General features: G+C 40.8%; 1 protein-coding gene and 1 long non-coding RNA gene across 4 annotated transcripts in view; one reads left to right on the top strand and one right to left on the bottom strand.

Moving 5' to 3' along the window:
• The window catches only part of SEPTIN9 (septin 9), a 262977-nt gene that overhangs the window by 108688 nt on the left and 131384 nt on the right, over positions 1-22905 (top strand). Inside the window, exon 1 of one of the 3 annotated variants that reach the window (XM_034408525.3) lies at positions 9383-9877. The exons of the other annotated variants lie outside the window; for them this stretch is intronic. Within the exon in view, the coding sequence (XP_034264416.2) occupies positions 9823-9877 (55 nt within the window). The 5' untranslated portion in view covers positions 9383-9822. Of the gene's footprint in view, positions 1-9382; positions 9878-22905 lie in introns of those variants that run through there. 3 annotated transcript variants of the gene reach the window in all.
• Positions 7444-9470, bottom strand: LOC148115410 (uncharacterized). The gene is made up of 2 exons (XR_015732491.1): positions 9214-9470; positions 7444-9138 (listed from the first exon to the last, which is right to left on the bottom strand). It is a non-coding gene; the product is annotated as an uncharacterized LOC148115410 (long non-coding RNA).

Genomic DNA, 22905 nt, shown 5'->3' with positions numbered 1-22905 from the left:
TTTCCACTTGCATAAAACCTAAACAAATTTAATTGCATTGACTTTGTTTTGGTGTAATGCACAGAAGATATTCTGGGAACAGCTCCATGGAAGTTAAAAATCCAGCCTGTTCACTAGACTTAAATGGCAAAAAAGGGAGAAATAACTGGATTCATCAACCTTGGTAAAATGTTTTCTAAAGGTGGGGAATTGATTGGAGAAATTTTGAACCACAGAAACACTAGGTGAAAAGTAGAAGGTAATTGTTATCTGTTATGTGAAATGACTGTTGAAAGAAATGAAAGTGGCTGTGCAAAAAAGTATGCTTTCAGATGCATTGTTATATGGGAATGAGAATTGCATATATGAAGAGAAACATAAAAGTAAGTTGAATGCAACATACAGTAGGTACTTGGTAGTCCAGAATTCTGCCACGTCATTTTATGGTGGGTTGGTTTTGTGTGTGTGTGTGTGTGTGTGTGTGTGTGTGTGTGTGTATGTATGTATGTATGTATGTATGTATGTATGTATGTATGTATGTATGTATGTATGGTCCTCTTATAGAAAAGGTATCACTTCCATGTGACTCTTCAGGGAACCTTTAAGATGGTTCTGTGGCACTTATCTACATATTGGCAAGTGGGGAGGGAGAATATAGAGAGCAGGATTTGCCTAAGGTCTCAGTGAGATTTCTCTCATGGCCAGGAGATTCAACCAGGATTGTGAACCCCAAAGGCTTTTTAGTGGATGGATTTTTGCTGTAGTTATGGGTATTCTGGTTTATGTTTTCTACCGTGATCTGCTACTGTTCGGTGAAGAATCACCAGGAACAATGTTAGGTTTTGGTAATGATGCACTTTAACTTTACAAGATAATAGTGTGTGTGTCCAATAACACTGTAAATTAAGGTTCTTACATATTTAATCTTGACAATTACTCATTAGGAAATCCAGCTTAATTGCTGCATCTTGGGGAGTGCAAAAATCTTTAGACTGTGTTTGCCAAAATCATAACCTCCAACACTCATTCTTTTCCTTAGAAAATGAGTCAAAATTGGACTATGAAATAAAGTCACCAAAGAAGCAACTACAAGTACTGGAATTGCCATCACAGACATTTGCTTTGTTTGTGCTGAATGACATAATCATGAGGTTGAATCATGTTGGCTCTGAGATTAATTATTGTTTCCAGGAAGAAAACTCAATTAAATAGCTGCTGTGGTCTTTTTTTCTTTTCCACAAAGAAAATGAGATAGTGTTGCAGAGATGTTATCTAAAGTATTATATACCTGTCCAAATCTGGGGTTGGGAAATTTGTGACTCTCCTAATTTGCTTGAATGCTAATTCCCAGGAGCTCTGCTTAGTCAATGGTGCAGGAGGTTGGGAGTTATGGTCCATCAACACCATTGCTTGTCTTATGAGATATTTCTCTATTGTCTGCTAATACTTTATTAAATACAAACTGTTGAGAACAAGGTGATAAATAACAATCTCCCACATATGCTCTCTTCCAAAATACATTTCCAGAATGTCATCTGGAGAGCAAAGCTTTTTCTCTAAAAGTCCCCTCTCTTCCTCCATCTCTCTTTTTTAAATCTGGGCTCTAAAAGATTCAGGATTTTTCTGTTTTCTCCCTTTCTGATAGCTTGCAAACCAAAATGTCATTTTCACAAATCAACATATAGAGAAACTATAAGATTAATTTCCTTTTAATCTTGCCAGTTCATCCCTTTCAATTATGAAATTTCCAGGATGTTGCACTGTACCTTTTTATTTTTAATTTTTTGTATTACTGTGGAAGATCGATCTCACAAAACAATAGAAGACACAGGTAATTTTGACCAAAATTATGTATTTATGAGTTTCACATGGCTGTCTCTCTTTTATAGAGATCAGATGTGTTATTACATCATCCTACTCATGTGGCTTAGTGGTAGAGCACATGCTTTCCAAGAAACTTCTAAATCCAATCCCAGCATCTTCAGGTAGCATTTGAAAGACTTGGAAGGGATTTTGGAAATTATGTAGTCCAGCTGCTTAAAATCCATTCTTACAGCATCCTTGACAGATGGCAATCTGGTGTTTGTTTAAATACCCCCAACAAGAGAAAGTCTAGGAGTAGGAGCATCTTTGGGTACTAAACACTTCAGGTTAACTGTGACACCTTGGCCCAAGCAAGATCCTGCATACTTTTTCCAGTCTCAGTCCTGGAGAACTAAGAACAGCACTAATCAATGTAAAAGAAATGGTGTTTCACACAGTCTGGCCTCTTTTTAAGGAGAAAGCAGATGGAAAGGATAGAGGTGGATCTTTTGCTTCAAGTCATCCAGAAAAATGCATGTCTCATCATCTTCTGGAGACATCCAGAAAATGCATGTTTCAGCAATTGGAAGTTCTTAGTGCTTGGTAGCTAGAGATCTGGGAAAGGTCTAGAAAGGAACAGGAAGTTCGGGTTCTTGCTGCCAGAAGAGACTGAAGCCATGGACAATAACCCTTTACCTAGAAAAAAGGATGATGAACAAACACAGTAGAGCAGTGAGGGGAAATTGAGTGGAAACCTGTGTCCCACTCAGAGCAAAGAAAAGAAATGTATTCTGCCTCAATTTATAGACTTCCCTGACCCAAAATGGCTACCAGCTCTACCTACCTTCAGAAAATGCATTCATAAAGATAATGAGGTTTTCTGCAACAATGGGCAGAACAGTACTTCAGGGAACTTGAATCCTTGGCTTAAAAGCAAGATACATTTTATCTAGTGGAATGAATATTGTGAAGGTGGGGGAGAAATAATATTTTCACAGCCTACTTTTAAAGTGTTAGTATTTGAAAGCCCAAAGTATTGTCCTAAGAGAAAATGATTTGCTAAGGAAAAGTAAGTCATGCATAACAATTTGAAGGACCACCTGTCCCTAATGGTCCCAGCCTATCCCACCAAATCTGGCAGGATGAGAATGCTCTGGATTTGTTTTCTGAAATAATCTCATCTGGTAGGACTTAGAAGATCTATCTTCTCCTGGGGTACCATACAATAAGGTACCATACTTTTATTGGAAACAGCCTTCCCTCTGAGATCTGCCTCCATTGGTCTTCTGTTAAACTGTGAAGATCTAACCTTTCCTTCATATGTTAGGGCCAGGTTATTACTGAAGCCAAACATATATATTGTGAATTATTTGTGTGGTGTCCTGATTATGATATAATTATTTTGAATTTATTTTTATATTGGCTTTAGAAAAGGGTTTTTGTATTGTTTCTTAACTGCCCAGAGTTACTAGTTTAAAGTGGATGGTTATGTAAATTATTAAAATAGATAAATAAACAAACTTTTCCATCCTGTTCATGCCTCCTCAAATCACTTTTCCACTCTCTTCTCCCTTTCGGGGGAGGTGGGGTTAGTACAGTGAGGCTTTAACTTAATGTGTTCTCTAGATCAGCGGTCTCCAAACTTGGCAACTTGATGACTTGGCTGGGGAATTTTGGGAGTTGAAGTCCACAAGTCATCAAGTTGCCAAGTTTGGAGACTCTTCCTTTAGATCAAGCGTAACAACCGGTGGCCCAAATACCATGTGAGGGTCCTTCCCACTTCCTTAGCCCAGGTTGTTGAATTTTATCTGCACAGTCACCAAAATCAGGCAGTGTGGTTTCCTGTCTTTTTGTGCAAATGCTAAAAGAAGCTTAGCATGACTTTAGAAATTAGCTCAAGCAAAAAAAAAAATTAAAAAGTGGGGGGGGGGTAAGAAGGGGTAGAATCTGTATCCCTTATCTGTGTATGACACACTCCACCTCTTTTGCACTATTGTTTCATCCGATTTGCGATTTGGCCTTTTTTGAAAATGTCATGTCAGACGCCCTCCAGAGAGTCCTCATTTCTGCCCCATGACTATCATGCTCTTCACAGTGTGTGGCTGTGGACTAGTTCTGCGTGGCAGCATTGCAATGCAGCATAGATTACACATTATGGATAAATCAGCAGGGAAGGAAACAGTGGGTTCTCGAAATAAACAGGGCTGCCGGGCCCCTTCCACACACCTCACATAGGGGCTTAAAGGCATGAGCCTTTTTAAATTATTATTATTTTGAAAGAAAAAGTATTGTGAGGATCTTAACCTGGCATCTGTTTTCAGTGTTGTCTGGGTTCCTCCATCAATTTTCTATTGATAATTGTGTCTGTTCAGCCATCCTTACTTGGCCTCTTTCTCCTTGAAGGCACAGAGCAGCAGGGAGTTGGATTGATGTCTTAAAAAGTAGCACAAGGTCTCAATACAAACTAGGATTTCCTTCCTTTTTATAAAATAAAAAGGGCCTGGTGGCTCAGCAGACTGCTAGCATTGTGATTAACACCAGCTGTCTGCAATTACTGTAAGTTCAAATCTCACCAGGCTCAAGGTTGACTCAGCCTTCCATCCTTTCTAAGGTAGGTAAAATGAGGATCCAGATTGTGGGGGCAATAGGCTGACTTTGTATAAATATACAAAAGTATGAAGGCTATTGCTTAACGCATTGTAAGCCGCCCTGAGTCTCCGGAGAAGGGCGGCATATAAATCAAATTAAATAATAATAATAATAATAATAATAATAAAAAATAATAATAAGCAGGGTTTTTTAAAAAAAGAGAGAAGGAGGAGCACCAATAACATGTACAAATTGACTCTTATCCCACAGTTGCTCTTCAGATTGCAATTGAAATGCAGAAATGAGTAATCAAAATGTGTATTAGGAGAGGAGGGACAGTGGCAATGCACTGGTCCAATAGGTCAGTATTACAGGTAGTCCTTGACTTACAACCACAATTGGAACCAGAAGCTATACATTCATTAAGTGAATCACACCAGATTTTGCAATCTTTTTTGCTATGGTTATTAAGTGAATCATGCAGTCATTCAGCAAATAATGCAAATAATGGGTTAAGTGAACCCATCTTTCCACATTGACTTTGCTTGTCAGAAGCTGGCTGGGAAGGTCACAAATAGCAATTGTGATTGCAATGTAAATCACATAAATATAATGCCAAGCACCCACATTTTGATCTGTGACCACAGGACATTGGGACAGTTGAAAGTGGGAGGGCTGCTTGTAAATCACTTTTCTCAGCACCATCATAACTTCAAACAGTCACTAAACAAATATTTGTATGTGGAGGACTATTATACATTTTTTAATTGTGGGCTGGGACAGAGTTTAAGAACACAAATATGTAGGACTATCTTCTGAAATAAAACTCAGCAGCCAAAATCAATGAGCCATTCCCCAGTCATCTATGCTACAATTGCCACTATGTTGATCTATGGATATTCTCACCCCTACCTGCCATGCTGACCTGGGGGATGATGGATAATCCACATTTAGTGGGCATTAAGCTAGTGGGGGAGGGGACTAATATAATACTTAGTCTAAATTAATATCCAGATAGATTACTTTCAGGTTCTTTCTTCCATTCCATTCATTCTTTTGGATAAGCATACAGAATGAAAAACAGCATCCAAAAGGGATTGTGTGGTTTCTCTTTAGCACTGCAGGAGAAGGAATGCTAAAGGGTTCCTTTCAGTCCCAGCAATGAGGCAGCACTGGGCATTTGCCAACCAGTAGGTATCTTTGCATCATCCCCTGGTTGATTCAGTGGTGATTGTTGTTGTTGTTGTTAGTTGCGAAGTCATGTCCGACCCATCATGACCCCATGGACAACCTTCCTTCAGGCCTTCCTGTCCTCTACCATCCTCTGGAATCCATTTAAACTCATGCCTACTGCTTCAGTGACTCCATCCAGCCACCTCATTCGCTGTCATCCTCTTCTTCTTTTGCCCTCAATCTTTCCCAGCATTAGGCTCTTTTCCAGTGACTCCTTCCTTCTCATTAGGTGGCCAAAGTATTTGAGCTTCGCCTTCAGGATCTGGCCTTCTAAAGAGCAGTCAGGGTTGATCTCCTCTAGGACTGACCAGTTTGATTGCCTTGCAGTCCAAGGGACTTGCAGGAGTCTTCTCCAGCACCATAGTTCAAAGGCCTCAATTCTTTGGCCCTCAGCCTTTCTTATGGTCCAACTTTCACAGCCATACATTGCAACTGGGAAAACCATAGCCTTGACTATACACACTTTTGTTGGCAGGGTGATGTCTCTGCTTTTTAGTATGTGATCTAGATTTGCCATAGCTTTCCTCCCCAGGAGCAAGCATCTTTTAATTTCTTGGCTCCAGTCCCCATCTGCGGTGATCTTGGAGCCCAGGAAAATAAAATCTGTCACTACCTCCATTTCTTCCCCATCTATTTGCCAGGAATTGAGAGGGCCGGGAGCCATGATCTTAGTTTTCTTAAGGTTGAGTTTCAAGCCAACTTTTGCACTCTCCTTCTTCACCAGCATTAGGAGGGTCTTTAGTTCCTCTTCGCTTTCTGCCATTAGAGTGGTATAATCTGCATATCTGAGGTTGTTGATATTTCTCCCTGCAATCTTAATTCCAACTTTTGATTCATCTAGCCCCGCATTTATCAGTGGTGATAAAGAGATGCTAATCACAGCAATTCTTTAGAATTAAGGAATGCCAGTTTTGCACTCGAGAGTAATGCTGCTAGTTAGAAATCTACTGTGGCCTAATGCTAATTTTGTTCTGAAATACATCACATGGTACATTGGAGAGAATTCTGGCTCTTACCTGTTTTCAAATAGTCGCCTACTGTTAATATAAATGGGGACTATGTATTTCACAAACACTGACTGCAAACAGAGCTGGATGGCAAGAAGCTATTCAGAATGTTGCAGTTCAACAGTCCCAAAATCAAGCTCGGAAACAGCTTGAAACATTCAAGGCAGGCAAAGTTTCCTTATTGCTCTTTTTGATCTTATAAAGTATGGCAGACACATTTTTTTCCTACCTTAGATTAAACTGTATCCTGCTGAGGGCACTATTCTGATAGCTTTTCTTTAAAAAATAAAACAATTTTGTCTCATCTAAAATTTCCTCTATGTCATGCTGTTAATAAAAACAGACATTAAACATGGAAAAGTCTCACCAGTGCAGGAAAGATTGTGTCACCATAGAGAGCTGAGACCCACCTTCAGTTAACATTAATATGTAATTAATAAATAACGAACAGATGTTCTTAGTATGTTGAAAACATGTGTAAGCATGTAACAGAAACTCATTGCCCTATCAGATTTGTCCAGCTTGCTAGAGTGCATGAGAAAAAGCCATCTAAATATCTTCTTAAATTCTGTAACTATTTATTTAAAATATTTTATCCTATTTTTCTATTTAAAGGACCATGCACAGTGGTGCTTTAAGCGCAGAGAGATTTAACTTCTTTTCATGTATTTGCTATATTCACAGTCACATTTCCTCCAGGGAGCTCAAGGCAAATGTACCATCATCTTTGAAATAGGCTAAGATAAGAGAAAGTGTCATTCTTCAGATTTAATGGTTGAAGGCAAATTTGCAGCTGAATTTCCCCAGCTGTAGTCCAGTCACTCTAAAACACTTGAAAAAGTTTGCCTTTTATTAGCATCTTACATCCATGTGATAACATTTTAAAACTCTTCAGAAATAAGTTGCTACTTTTACTAGTCTTTTCATTAATTAGTAACCACGGTGACAAAGAACTGACTTTCTTACACATGAAAGCAAAAATAGCAAGCTGATGGTTGAAGATGAAGGGGTGGGGTGGAGTAGTTGAGCTAAGGGCATGAATGAGGAATAGAGCTACATGTACATTTGTGCTATTGTCAGGGAGGGAAAGCATGGATGTATCCCTGAAGACACCAGAAGCTGAGCTTGATCCACAGCAATTGTCCATTTACAGTAGGAAGCAAAGTTCGTTTCATGTAAAATAAAAAAAATGCCCAGGAAATGCACTGGGCAGAAGAGGAATGATAAGAACAGAATGGCCGTGGCGTAAAGCAGTTTTCCCAGTACTGTCATCCTACAAATGTGTTGGACTACAAACCCACCCCCCTTTCAATGGCCAGACACAGGTGGGAGGCTCACCTAATTGAATCTTTAGAATAACAGAGTTGGAAGGGACCTTGGAGGTCTTCTAGTTCCTGCTTAGGCAGGAAACCCTACACCACTTGAAACAAATGATTATCCAACATCATCTTAAAAACTTCCAGTGTTGGAGCATTCACAACTTCTGGAGGCAAATTGTTCCATTGATTAATTGTTCTAACTGTCAGTAAATGTCTCCTTAGTTCTAAGTTTGCTTCTCTCCTTGATTAGTTTCCACCCATTGCTTCTTGTCCTGCTTCTTGTCCAGGTATTTTGGAGAATAGCTTGACTCCCTCTTCTTTGTGGCAACCCCTGAGATATTGGAACATGGCTATCATGTCTCCACTGGTCCTTCTTTTCATTAAACTAGACATACCCAGTTCCTGCAACCGTTCTTCTTATGTTTTAGCCTCCAGTCCCCTAATCATCTTTGTTGCTCTTGTCTGTACTCTTTCTAGAGTCTCAACATTGTGGCGATGTTTTTTTACATTGTGGCGATCAAAACTGGATGCAATATTCCAAGTGTGGCCTTACCAAGGCATTCTAAAGTGGTATTAACACCTCATGTGATCTTGATTCTATCCTAACATTGGAGTGTTGCAAAGCTCTATTTATTTATTAGATTTTTAATCTAACAAAAGTACCATAACTCATTTCCTGGATCCTTACTTAGAATTCTTCTGGGGTAGCCAGTCTGTCTGGAAAGTGTAGCTCCATGGCCCTGAAGGGCACCATACTTGTATGTTAGGGAGGGGAGGGAGGGGTGATAGACTGCTGCAGTCATTCCTAATTACTAGCCCAGTTGTCTTTCTCCAGCAACACGCCATGCATTGGCCTGAAGGTCCTTTAAAATTATCCCTTGCTCAGTCTTTAAAGACTGTTAATTAGTTCCCCCCTCCACCCTTTGCCCCTCTTTGCTTTTCCAGACTTTCTAGTTCAACCTCCCTCCCGGGATTGTTTTAATGGTTAACAATGGATTGCTCCCGGTAATGCTACTTTGATTTCCTTGAAGGCACCGTGAGATGAAAAGAAGACGGATGGTTCGCTTGGGAAACAAAACGGCGCTGGTCTGTTGGTGGGCCGGTGTCGAATTGGGTCCTGAGGCTACGAGATGATTACTTGTAAATATTCCCTTTTGCTTAACAGGGTGTCTGGACTTTTCAAGCTGCACAATAGGTGTCAAGTTTACCTGTAGGGAAAGGAAAGGATGGGTTTTAGAGTACTTTAGTGTAATAAAAAAATACACTCCCACCGCCCAACGTACATTTTTTTTTCTCCTGGATGGGTAGCTACAGGGTATATTCACGTTAATGGAAGAGGCTGCGTATTCTCAGAAACTCGTTTCCAGGCTGTCGCAGCGCTGACCGGCCGGAGTGACCCGAGTTCGTTCCTTGATGGCAGCGGCTCTTTGGAGGCAGGACGACAGTCCCCTCCCCCCGGGCTGGTGGTTTTTACGGACCGGCAACGCTTTAGGACGGAGCGAGCTCGTTCCCTCCCTCCCTCCCTCCGGGCCAAAGAGCCGAGCCGCTTCCTCGCCAGCCTGTGGTCGGCGTTGCCCTGCTCCGGCTCGGCTTGACAGGCGTGCGCCGCAGCCTGTGCGCAAGCGGGGCTGCCAAGTGCGGAGGGGCGGGGAGGGCCGCGGCTCCCTTTCCTTCCTCCATTCATTCGACTCTCTTCAGCGGGACGGAGCCACGGGGCGGGGGGGGCTCTTCGCCTGCGAGCGCCTCGCGGCCGACTCTCGACCTCCCCTCTCGCTGTTAGGGGGCCTTCCGAGGGCGCCCTGCTCTCCGTCCGCGCTCCGGCCTTTAGCCGAGGACCTCGGGGGAGGCGAGGGCGGCATTCCCAAGCGCGCGGCGACCGGCTGAGCGAGGCAATGTCCGATCCGGCGGTCAACGCGCACCTGGAAGGGATCATCTCCGACTTCGAGGGTAGGTAGATCGCGAAGGGAGAGGGAAGAGGAGGAAGCGGGATCGACCCCAGATCCCCCCCACCCCTCCCGCGGCTACTCGGGCGCCGTTTTCCGCTCGTGTGTTTCCAGATCCAAGACAACATCCCCTCACTCGCGGCAGCTAACGAGCCAGCGGAAACACCCGGAGCAGAGGCCGATGTTATTCTTGGGATGGTGGGTCGGATGGCGGAGCCGATCCCCCGGCGGGATGCGATCAGGCTATATTGGATTGCGGCAGGAAGGGGGACTCTAGTAAAATAGACGTAGATGCGGGTTGGTGAGGCATAAAGGCGTGTGAGTTGCCTGGTTCTATTTTGGCCAGGTAGATGCTCCCGTTTTAAAGTGGGAGTTTTAATTTAAAGATGTATAAATGTGAGACACATTTTTTCTCCCCTCTTCGGAAGAAAGCTTTGGGTCTCGTTCACGCAGGCAGGGCTGGGCCTGGCGCTCTCTTCCACTTTCCTTGTGTTGCAGCTGAAAAAGAAAAAGTGATTTGTTAATCAGGAAAAGTCCTGTTTTCTAACTTTATCGGTTCCAACAACAACCCTTGCCTGTTATACAGAGAGCAAAATGAGGCACCCCTTGTCCGGAGATGCTTGTCCATGTATCTCACCTGGTAAATGTTCATTTGGCTTTGGAAGAGTGTGTGCTGCGCCATGAACTTCTTGAGAGTGTGACCCTAGCGTCTGTTTCAGGGTGTGTGTGAGGACAGGGACCCCCACCTCCAAGCTGTAGCTCAGGCAGCGCCTTGTAATTTGTTGTGGTCCAGACCAAAATGAGGCTGGAAGGTCCCTTCCCTCTCCCTCTCCCTCTCCCTCTCCCTCCCGGTTTGTTTTGCTTGGCGCTAGTTGCATGCCCACCCATTCTGAAAATTCAAGGCTCAAGATTGTGTGTGTGTGTGTGTATGTGTGTGTGTGTGTGTACTTTTCCCTGTTCTGTCCAATAGCTTCTGATTTTCCAAGGCAGAGAATCAGGAAGGCCTTTAGAGAGTGTGTCTGTCTGTCTGTCTGTCTGTCTTTCGGGGTCCCTTGGAGGTACAGTTGTTGGATTGTTATCAGAACGTAAAATCTGCTTATGTTCTGGCTTCAATCCAGTATTCTGCTGCATTATTGTGACTAATGGAGCCATGTAAATGTTTCCTTTCTCTTTTTGATACTCAAAGGTTTTTTTTTAAAATAACTTAAATGTATCCCAGTCCCAGAAATGGCCTCTTTTGTTTACTGTCTGCAGGGAGCCATGTCAGGTCTGCCTGGTACTCTTTTGCACTGTTGCTTTCACACTGTTGTGGTAACTTGAGAATCAAAACTACAGAAGGAAGGGGAGGGGGAAACGCATCTCTCCCCCCACCCCCTTTGATTGTAAAAAGCCGATTATACAAATTTTAGGGCCTCTGCTGTTTCTGCAGCGGATATGGTATGCTGTATCTTGAAAACCTCAGCTTTGAAAGAGAGAGTTTAAAACATAGAACTGAATGGGGGGGTGGGGGGGTGGAATGCATTGATGCTACCATTTCTGATGCTGCAACTTTGGGTGCAGCCCTTCTTCACAATGATGGTCCAGCATTCAAAACCTTGACCATTCCCAGTGAATAGAAGCTGAAGAAGCAGATAATGAGGGAGGCTTTTCCAATGAGAACTTGGAAAAACTGCTATTAGTCAAAGCAGATCCTTTTGCTTACTGGCTTATGCAAACCAGGAATGGGCAACTGGTGATCTTCCAGGCATTGCTGAACTTTAAGTACCAGCATCTCTCTGTACTAACCTTGGTATCTGAAATAGTTCCAGTTTGGCCTTCGGTAAGCATAGGTTCCTTGTCCATAATGTAAATAATGTATATAACATCTTTTATTTCCTTGGCCCTTCTGCATAATAATGATTTATGCAATATATAACAATATCAATAATGCAGTATATAGTGCAATAGTAATAAACAGAGAAAAGACACCAATTAAAAGCAGTGTGTAAGCCAAGAGTTAACTAAGGAATTGAAAGTGCCTTTAGTCAATAAAAATATTTATAGCCAGTACCAAAAGAAGTGCAACAGAGGTGCTAGATCTGTGATGGCAAACCTATGGCACACGTGCCACAGGTGGCACGCGGAGCCATATTGGTGGGCACGTGAGCGTTGCCCTAGCTCAGCTCCAGTGTGCGGGAAATGGTCTGTTTCCAGTCTCCAGAGGGCCTCCCGGGGGGGGGCATTTTTGCCTTCCCCAGGTTCCTAGAAAGGCTCTGTAGCCTGGGGAGAGCGAAAAACAGGCCTACCGGGCCCACCGGGCCATCACATGCAAAAAGTGGGGTGAGTGTTGGAGGTCACACAAGCATGCATGGGGGGGGGCACATTGAATTATGGTGTGGGCACGCACATGTGCACACTGCCCCCACTTTTGGCACGCAACAGCAAAAAGATTAGCCATCTCTGTGCTAGATGATTGTCTCTAAGGAGGCACTGCTAAAAAAGTAAGTCATTCTCTCTTGTAGCTAAGGGCAGCTGGTCCTATTTACTAACATTTTAATTGAACTACAAAGCAAATATGAAGCCAATGAAGTTATTTAGAATCAAGGGGATGATGAGCATGGTTGCAATGTAAGTAAATCTGATCAGACAGGTCCAATTTTCCAGTAGATTTCTGCATAGTAATAGCAGTTTTGAGGTTATATTTGTATTCGGTTCCATGTATAGTAAAGTATAGCATATAAGGAATTGGAAATGTATTTCAACCCATGGAAATATTTTGGGGGAGGGGGTGCACACCAAATGAGGTCAGAGGAGCTACCTACTGTGAGCAATTTTCCCTAGATACTACATTTATTGCCTTGATCTTTTGCTACTTCCTTTCATTGTTTTTTCCCCCAACCCTGCCTTATTGTGAGGTTTAAAAATGGCCTCTATTGGGATCTTAGAAGTTATTTTAAAGCCTTGCTGAAGTTTGCTGAAGTGACTTTTTAAAACAAAAAATAGGAGTGACTTCATGAGAAGGGAGAGTACCCTGTTTCCCCCAAAATAAGACATCCCCTGATAATAAGCCCAGTTTGGCTTTTGAGCGCATGGCAATAAGGCCAAGTGCTTATTTCTGGGTTCAAAAAAATATTAGACAGGCTCTTATTTTCAGGGAAACACGGTAGGCCTTTTTGTTGGTCGCATTTGAAAACATGGCTACATGGCAATGAGATTTTAAAATACTTCCACTGATGTCAGTTGTTGCATAGCCTTGTTTTTGAGGAGGAGGATTGACAAACTGAGGAGGGCAGTCTTATTCCTTTCTAGAAATGGTCTTTCCTTGTTAAAAATTCTTCTCCTTGTCTGGTATGAGTACTTAAAACCACATATACTGACATAGATGGAAAGGCAGGAAAAACTCACATTCAAAAAGCTGCTGATCGGTAATAAGAAGCTTTCTCTTTTCTAGGCCTATAAATGAAATCAGGGTGGATCCAAGGACAAGGACAAAGTCTAAGAATGGGTAAATCTTGGGAACAAGATAGCGAGCTGTAAGACGGACTTGGCCAACTTGGGCATCATTCAGTTGTGCACTTCAGTGTTGGAATTTTGAACCTTGATTGAGAGTTAAAATCATCTCCCAGAATTTACAGCTTAGTGCCCTAATGGGCACTAAGATTGGGGGATTCTCCATGGGACAGTTTGGACTTAAAGCCACATATCTCACATGTTAGCTAGCACTGAAACAAGCAAGAAATCTCCAAACTGAACATAATCAGGTCCAAATCTGGACATTCTTTTATGGTATGTTTTTAACCATGGCATATTAAAATTATTCACACCTGAAGTTCATACATATGGAATTCACATAGCAACACAGCCAGTTTAGAGGGCATGCAATCCATGTTTCTGCATAGTATTTTCTGATTTATTTACCCAAACTAGTACTCCATCAGGAGTTGGGATCACTAAGGTGAAGAACAATTTTGGTGAAATATATTTGCTTATTGGTTAAGATTATCCATTTCCCACATGAATCTGGTTTATAACGTTAATCAACAACTTCATCTCATAATGGAAAAGATTACTCTTTCAGAAATTGAAATACAATAGTTTCTCTAGTTTTGGATAATATCAGGGCTTTTGTGAAAGAGAGAGAGATACAGATGAGTTCAAAAGATTCAAGATAGTATCATGGCTATATGATTGAAACCTTTCATATTGGAATGGGGTTTCCTCACATAAGCACTATTTTGACTTTAATTCCCCCCAAAACACCACTTTCTCAGACAACCGATATAGAAAGTGAAATGGAATAGACATTCCTGATTGGAGTTATTTTTGAAAATCATCAATCTGCACAAATTATACCTACTTAACATTTATATCCAATTATAGTTCCACAATTTAGAAGAGTCTTATTCTTTGGCTACTTTAAAACTCACCTCACAACCATCATAGAGATGAAGCTTAAGAAAATGTCATATGCCACTAAACTTTGCTCTTGTGCTATTGGAGACCACAGTTCTTATATATTGTCAGTTTTACAGGCATATCTCCTCTGGCCTCATAATCTTTAATAACAAAATTCTCAAAAGCTTCAGATTTTTTTATTATTTATTTTCCAACAGAAATCCATCCCTTTCCATAAATGTTACAAAGTTTTGTGTTATAGTCTGTAAAGTTTCCATAAATGTTACAAAGTTTTGTGTTATAGTCTGTAAAGTTTCCATAAATGTTACAAAGTTTTGTGTTATAGTTAGCGAAGGTAAATAAGCCAATGCCCAATATGGTACCCTATTGCCTACCTAATTTACTTTGCAATGATCAATGACCATAATAAATAACATTTGTCTGTCTAGCTATCTATATACTGCAGGAATCCCCAATCCCCGGGCCTTTTTGCAACTGGGCTGTTGCGTGAACGGTGGGCAGCTGGACTTGCGCATGTAGTGGGTTGGTGCAGACATGCATGTATGCACAACACTACTAGTTGAGCTGCGTGTGCATGCGCATGTGTGCCGACCCACCACTTGCACAAGTTGAGCTGCAAGTGCACATGTGTGCCAGCCTGCTACTCGTACAGCCCGGTTCCCCTCTCCCCCCACCAGCTGGGCCACCAAGCCATGAATGTTGGAGACCGCTGATCTATTGCATGTTTATTAAATCTACAGCTGATTGGGATTAAGCTCTAAATTGAGGTTTACAAACCAAACATCACATTTAGTCAAACAAAGCACAATGGGTGAATCAGCACTACAGAGAGGTTGTAGTTGAGAATTAGGAAAGACCAAGAAATCCAACTCTGTCTGGGGTAGATAAATGGCTTTTTGCTTTACCATTTTCTCTTTCTCTTAGATAACTTGCAGAAACATGTGAGGATTACTAATTCATTCCTATTCTGTGAAGTTACAAAGAAGTTCAATGAAGGGCATTGGTAGGACTCTGAATCTCTGTGCTACAACTAATATTTTAAGTTGCAAAATTGTAAAGTTGGGCCTCACTCAGGAAGTTAGGGGATAGGTCATAGCCTCTGATCCTATTTTTTTTCCTCCTTTAGTTTCGCTATTGCAAAACTTGTTTGGCTGGGGGAATAGTAAAAATGTAAAGGTTTCCCTGTCCAGTCCTGCCCTATTCTAAGGTGCAGTGCTCATCTCTGTTACTTAGCCAAGGGAGCCAGTGTTGTCTGACGACATTTTCTGTAATCATGTGGTTGGCATGGCTATATACCAAAGGCACACAGAACACACTTCCCTTCCTACCAAAGTGGTACCTATTAATCTACTCGCATTTGCATGATTCTGAACTGCTAGGCTGACAGGGGCTGGGGCAGGAAAGGGGACTCATCTCATTGTGGTGATTGTATTTGGAAGATTTTGACTTTGTATTTCCTTAGATATAAATTGGTAGGCTTCTCTCTGCCTGTAAAGAACAGAAAATAAAATCCTAGCAGTGACAAGCTCCATCATGAAGTGAGATGATTAAAAGTGCAAAGCAGTTGAATGGTTTACACAGCATTGATTGGAAGCTTTCAGGATGCTGTTGTTTTTGTCCTTGGAAACAAAACAGAAGGTGTACTGGGTCACAGACTTTGGCCCACCCCCTGCCATGTTTTCTGCTGCAACTGTGGTATGCTCTGTTCTCAGAAGAGTAGAGCATTTTTTTAAAAAAAAAACATCTACACAATGGGAGATTATTGAAGTATGGAAACAGCTGCATCTTCATTGAAGTATGGCTTCTGGCCACAACTGGAGCTCTCTTACTCAGAAGTTCAGTGGGCAGGTGTGAGTAGGATTTGACCTTTGTCTTGGGAGCCCAAGAGATCCACCATTCCTTTTGTTACATTGAACTGGAGGATGGGAGCAGAAGCGAGGGAAGCTGGAAAAATTGAGGTGGTTGGCCACCGCCTCACATCCCTTTGGCAACTCAGCAGAGTTCAGGGCGTATTATTTTCCATTTAGATACAATCAGAACTGTATTATGTTATTATTTTCTTAACCTAGAAGTGCATGATTTTATCCAGCGCGGACTACTCACTTAAGTTATATTCTGATTCAGGACTCTGTTGCCAACTTTCGGGTTGTGTTTATACTATTGCTCAATATAGGAATAGACTGAATGCCAAAGTTGAATTAGTGGATAACGTGCATGGGTTATTATCTTCATATGTTTTTATAATCTTAAAGTCTAGCCCAGAAGTAAATTGTATAGATGTTTACACGCTGTGACTCCCAGAATCCCTAGCCAGTGTGTATACTGTAGTGGTAAGGGATGCTGTAAATTGTTTTTGGGAGAGTCGTAGATTTTTTCCATGCAAATTAGAATAGTTCATAGCATGTCTCTGACACTCTTCTTCCCCAGCATTTATCACTACTATTCCTCCTTCCTTCCTTCCTTCCTTCCTTCCTTCCTTCCTTCCTTCCTTCCTTCCTTCCCTCCCTCCCTCCCTCCCTCCCTCCCTCCCTCCCAGTTTTTACCAGAGTTTGGATTCAACCACCAGTTATTGGCTTTGATTATATAAAATAGAGACATGACTGCTTGTATCATACATTGATACACATACACACACATACTATAATTCCATGTCAATGCATTGGTAGCCTTAGTTATGGTACATTTCTTTAATGCGTTAATCTGCAAGAAATTATTCCATAGATGTATATGTTGGAGACTGATTTCAAAAAAGCAAGAATAAATTCCGGTTAAAGTGTAAGAATCCAATCTTGCCAGTTCAGCTATACGTGTAAAACTAAGCACTTGACTAGCCATAAAAATATGTCACTGTTTCTTAACATGCAATATAAAGATATCCTCAAAACAGCTTGACAGGAATTTAAGGAACAACAACACACATTACTGGAGAAAATTAATCTTGTTTCCACAATTTCCTGCAGTGGCGTTTGGCTGCTATGCTGTATTTGAAGTACAAGAATATTTTTCTCAGTTTTTTCAGAAGTAGCCATCCTAATCCTAAAAGTCTTTGGAAATGAAACAGTGTATTAACCGAATAAGTAAGTAAATAAATAAAACTAGTTAAAAGGGGATTAAACTGGAATTAAAAACTTTTCTCTTGTGCTCTCAGTCTATTGTCCTCTGAAGTATGTGCTTATTGCTTAGAACTTGACCCAGGCTGAGAACTGAGTTGTTCGCTGCATATTAAGACTGCCACACTTTAGCTAATCAATTGCCCTTGTGTGATGATATCTTGTTATTGAATAGCTGTTGCCTATTCAGATTAGGCTGAACTGTTATTCTCAAACCAATATCTTTAGTGCTGGACTCTGTCATTCCCAACCATTAAACCTGATGAAAATACTAGTTGAAGTAGTAGTTCAGCACATTTGTAGATCCCTGAATCGAGGAAAGCTAATTTGGACACTCCTTTCCCATCTTGGATTTACAAGAATGGGCACCTCTCTTTTCCTCCAACTTTCTGCAGTCATAGGACATGGCAAGGCTTTGAAGGCATTTCCTTTCACATTAGCCCAGTTTTTCCCTGTGCTGGTATTCAAAAGCTCTGGAGTGTTAGATAGGCTGGACACAACAGCAAAGAAATCAAAACTCCTGATGTGAAATCCATTGTCACACCATGCCAGAATGCTGTTCTTTTCTGTTCTAGTCATGCCCTGAACTGAAATTCAATCTCTGAAACTGGCTTAGCATGAAGAGATATTGTATATTGTTAAGTGTTCGGGACGTGCATAGAGATTCCAGAAACTTTGTTCATATTCCATAAAAAGTAACAGATGCTCATTTCAAATATTTCATTGCTGAAGGATCCTTATGTTTTTGAAAAATATACCAGACTTCTCCATCCTCACCTCCCTTACTCCCCCTGAGTAGCAGCATAGGAACTTTGTAAGTCACTCAGAATCATTGATTGAGATGGGCAGGAAGTAATTAAGTAAATGAATGAATGAATGAATGAATAAATAAATATTTAGAAGAATGAACACCTCTGTCCTCTTTCTCCTTGAAGTCATAGGCTGTGGTTTTCCTGGATCAAAATCCATGATTGTCTGTTAATTGACTCTTCAATATAAATACAATAAAATCATATTAGTCCCAGTTCGGTGCTTAGGAATGACAGGCTGTAGAAAAAATGTGTACTAGACAATAAATGTCCAAGTAGACAGTTTATAATGGGTGAAGAAGTTTATTAATATTTTGCTTTTCTTTCATGATGGTATTTGACTCAGGGTAAGCAAGATCTAAATGTAGGTCCACTTACATATTAATAGCAAAGTTGGAGAAGATGTTTAGGGAAAATTGGGTTGCTTAATTTTTTTTTGTCAAGGATGTGAATGAGTTTTCTTATTCCTTTTAATATATATTGCACCATCCTGTTGATGAGGGAGAACCAGTTTATGCAGACTATCAATACTGGCAAATCTTATTGATGCACATAGATATATAATCTTACAATAATTTAATATTAGAACACTGAACCGATATAGATAGAAATATTGTAAACAATATAGTAAATATAATGCCATATTATTTATTAAGAATTGCCAACTGGAGGGATTATTCAATCCAAGGTTTATGCCACAGCCAAATCTTTCATCCAGTGGTGGGTTGCTACCGGTTCGCCCCGGATTGGAGGCTCCGCCCACCCGCCTGGACGCTTCTCCGCATGCACAGATGCTTCTGCAATGCGCATAAGCGCCATGCACATGTACAAGCGCTGGTACGCACGAGCAAACCGGTAGCAAACTAAATTGAAACCCACTACTGCATTGATCCAAGATTAAAAGATGTGCAGTGAGGGTTTCTGATAGCCAGCATCTACTTTGAGAGTGTCTGAGAAATTGCTGGTCCTATAAAGCATAGCTCAGCATGGATTTGTAACAATGCACATTTTCTGATGATGCCATAGAAAGCAGTCAACTTGAATAACAGTTAATGTAATTAGGTGAGTGAAATCCAAATTAAATGTGGCCACTTCAGCATCATAGTTTCTGTGCAGATGAAGATCAGAAATGGAGAGTGAGAAAAACACCAGTGTAATAAAGCAAAGATTGTTGGTCTTGATTTGTTTCCTGGATTCTTAGTCATTTGGGACAGATGTATGTGACTCTGATGATTCTAACTCTGTGGAAAAAAATCTTTTGCCTTCTGGTTCCATTTTTAATTAAGCACCAAACAGGAAATATAGGAGACAGCCACATCTTAAAAATAAGTTGCACCATGGCATGGGAAAGTTCTGTGACAGCATGACATGGAGTTTTATTTGGATAGCGTGTCTCGCACTGGCACCATTTCATTTCTTTGCAAAGCAGGAGGGTAAGGAACTGCTGCAGCTTCTTCCTGGAATACAAATATTTGTCAAGTTTTAGTTGCACTAATGAGCTCATACAGAGCTATTGCAATATGTTAAAATTTGTTCATACTTAGGTAAACTAGAATTTCTGCTTAACCTTGCAATTCTGATTGTATTCTGATGTATTTCTCCTAGGCAAAGTTTGTAATTAAAAGATTTATCAGGTATACTCTTGTTCAGCACTGATTAATTCTTGGCCATTGGCACAGGGGAATGCATATTGCTCATGAAAAATGATTTCTAATACTATGTGTCTTTTCTTTCTTCTCTGTTATTCTCAAGTAAATAAATTATGTGTATGAACTGCTAAAAGTGTGGATTAGTGATAGAAAGTAATACATGATTGTGAGGTAATACTCATGATAATACATGAGTATCCACCAAATAGGGTCAAATAGAAACTGACTCTGTCTACAGCTTTACCGATGAATCGTACTTTGGGTAAATATACCCACATAAATTTATCTCTGAGTTCTTCAGATTAGGAATTCTAGAAATTTACTTTTAGAACTGAAAAATAATTGTTACTATGGGCGTATAATTTGTTTTGCTCTTGGCTTAGAGGGTGTGTGAGCAGTTCAAGAACAATGGTTTAAAACCACTAGTGTAACATTATGAACCCAGCCATTAACTGGTTAATTTTATAGCTCCCAGGTAGTAAATCAACTATGGACCCTTCCAGTGTTCACACACAGCTGGTGGACAATTAGGCTACCTGAAACCCCGTGGACATCCTGCGAGGGGCACAAATGATGACCCGTAATGATGCAAGTGTATTATTGCAAAATTTTTGTGTAAATGCCATTGTACATGTGTCATTTTGGCATCATTCAACTGTGCAGTGGGGCCCAGCCTTCCTGTGCCAATTCTATTTTTACAGTTCAGCCAGGGTCCATACTAATGTTTCTCTTTGGATCAGCCAAATAGATTTAAGGAGGAAGAGCAGCCATAGTTTATTTGTCTGCCTGAATCTGGGATAGAAGAACTGCTGCTGACACATAAGACTTCACAAATAGTAGTCTTCCCCAACCTGCAAACCATCCAGAAGTGGCCTTCAATTCCTACAATTCCACAGGAGTCAGTATCCTGACATCTTTGGGAATGGGGATCCATATTCCTGGAGGTCATTCAGGAAATTGGTTAATGTAGGTAAGGAACATTTCCTGACATCTTACTCATCATAGCACATACACCCCGCTCCACAAAGAGGGAAGAGGTAGAGAAAAATTGTCCAAGGGTGGCTGAGCTAAAGTCCTATAGTAAAAACCTAACAAGGACTTGGAATCTTAGTGGGTATCTGATAAAAGTTGAAACTGGCTCTGATTTAGCATCTCCCAAATGATAGATAGTATTTGCACAGTGCTTGTGTATAGTTTCAACAAAAATTAAAGTCTTATAATAATAGTATAGGAGGAACTCAAGTGTCTACATATGCAGATGTTTACACAGAAGCTAGGACTGTCAAGAGGAAAACATCTTACTCCAGGCTTAACCATTGTCCATGAGAGTCAATAACCATACACTATATATATATTATTTTCAAGACCATGAATCCTGCTTTACTTCCCACCCACACCCTTCCTTAAAATGTGTTGCATTTTAAAACAAATCATTTGGAGTTTTATTGAAGACACACATCTAATACTTCCTTGGAATTCTCTCCCCACTTATCTGCTATATGAAGAAAACAGCTGCTGATTCAGTGCTTCTATATATCATCCATGTGCTAAACTTAGTAATTTCAGTGCTGTGTGGAATGTATATTGTTTAGGTGGGCAGGAGGACCTGAATTTGCTATGACACAAATGTTAAGAAAGGAAGTGAAAACTGCCCAAAATTTTGAATCATTTCACTCCTACAGAGTCAATATGCAGTTATAGAACGGAAAAGAGTTTCTTATCACTCTTGGAGAAGGAAATGAGACATTCCTTGCATACTAATAAATTGATTTCTGCATTACAGCTTTTCAGCAGAAAGCGTTTTTTGAAAAAGGCAGAATTCATTTTCTCCATTTTCCTGGTACCATCAGGCTTAGCTTCTTTAGATATATTCATTGGTGTTATTTTAGAGGTATGATGCAAATAGCTTTTCTGCAGAGGAAATTGGGAGAGCCAGACGTCAGAAGGAAGTAATATGTACTGTGCAAAGCATTTCTCTTTTCCCCCGTCCTCTTTCTCCTTTTTACGGCATATTAATTTCAAAAAGCTAAACATAATTGGAGACAGTTTGGAGCGGTGGTTAAAGGTACCACACTAGAAATTGGGGGACCTGGGAGTTCTAGCTCTGCCTTAGGAATGAAGTCAGCATGGAAACTTTACACTTTCACAAGCCATGCCCATAAATTTTGCCAACAAGATTGTTCTTTTGACTTGTTCTGTACTATCAGTCATTAGGAGTCCAAACCAGAGGTGGGTTTCAGCAGGTTCTGACCAGTTCTGGAGAACCGGTAGTGGAAATTTTGAGTAGTTCGGAGAACCGGTAAATACCTCTGACTGGCCCTGCCCCCATCTATTCTCTGCCTCCCAAGTCCCAGCCGATCGGGAAGAAATGGGCATTTTGCAGTAATCTTCCCCTGGAGTGGGGAGGGAATGGAGATTTTACAGTATCCTTCCCCTGCCATGCCAACCAAGCCCCACCTACCAAGCCATGCCACGCCCACCAAGCCACACCCACAGAACCGGTAGTAAAAAAATTTGAAACCCACCACTGGTCCAAACTGACTTGAAGGAACAAGGAGGAGAAATAGACCTATTTAAAACTTAGATGGAATGCCATAAGGATATCCCTGGGCTTCTTGATAATGCAACATTGCATTCTTGAGTTATTTATTTCTCCTCTTCAATTTATATGACTGCCCACTTAACAGATTCAATTCTATGTGGCTTTCATTCTCCTACTTAAGTCTGCCTTGGCTGCAATACCATGACTACTAAATAATTTAAAATAGAGGCAATTGTATAAATTTTAACTTGGCTAATCAGGCTGCCATGCTGTCATATATTTTGTCAGCCTCTGGATGCAATAAGTTACACAATCTGTTATGCAGAAAACACAGGAGGCATAGAATTCTCACTATTTGTTCTAGAAGATTGGAGAAGCAAGATTAGGGCGATAATATATCCAAATGCAAAAATCTAGCAAGGTGGCAAGACCATGAAATGAAAATCAGGGTTACATTTCATGTTGCATTAACTGTAACTATAGTTTTACGGTTACTTATTTCTGAAAAACACATACTATGCATATAT

This window comes from Pantherophis guttatus, chromosome 2, assembly GCF_059756535.1.
Source record: "Pantherophis guttatus breed Tessera chromosome 2, ASM5975653v1, whole genome shotgun sequence".
NCBI classification, from domain to species: domain Eukaryota; kingdom Metazoa; phylum Chordata; class Lepidosauria; order Squamata; family Colubridae; genus Pantherophis; species Pantherophis guttatus.
This window is presented reverse-complemented; position numbering and strand designations above follow the sequence as displayed.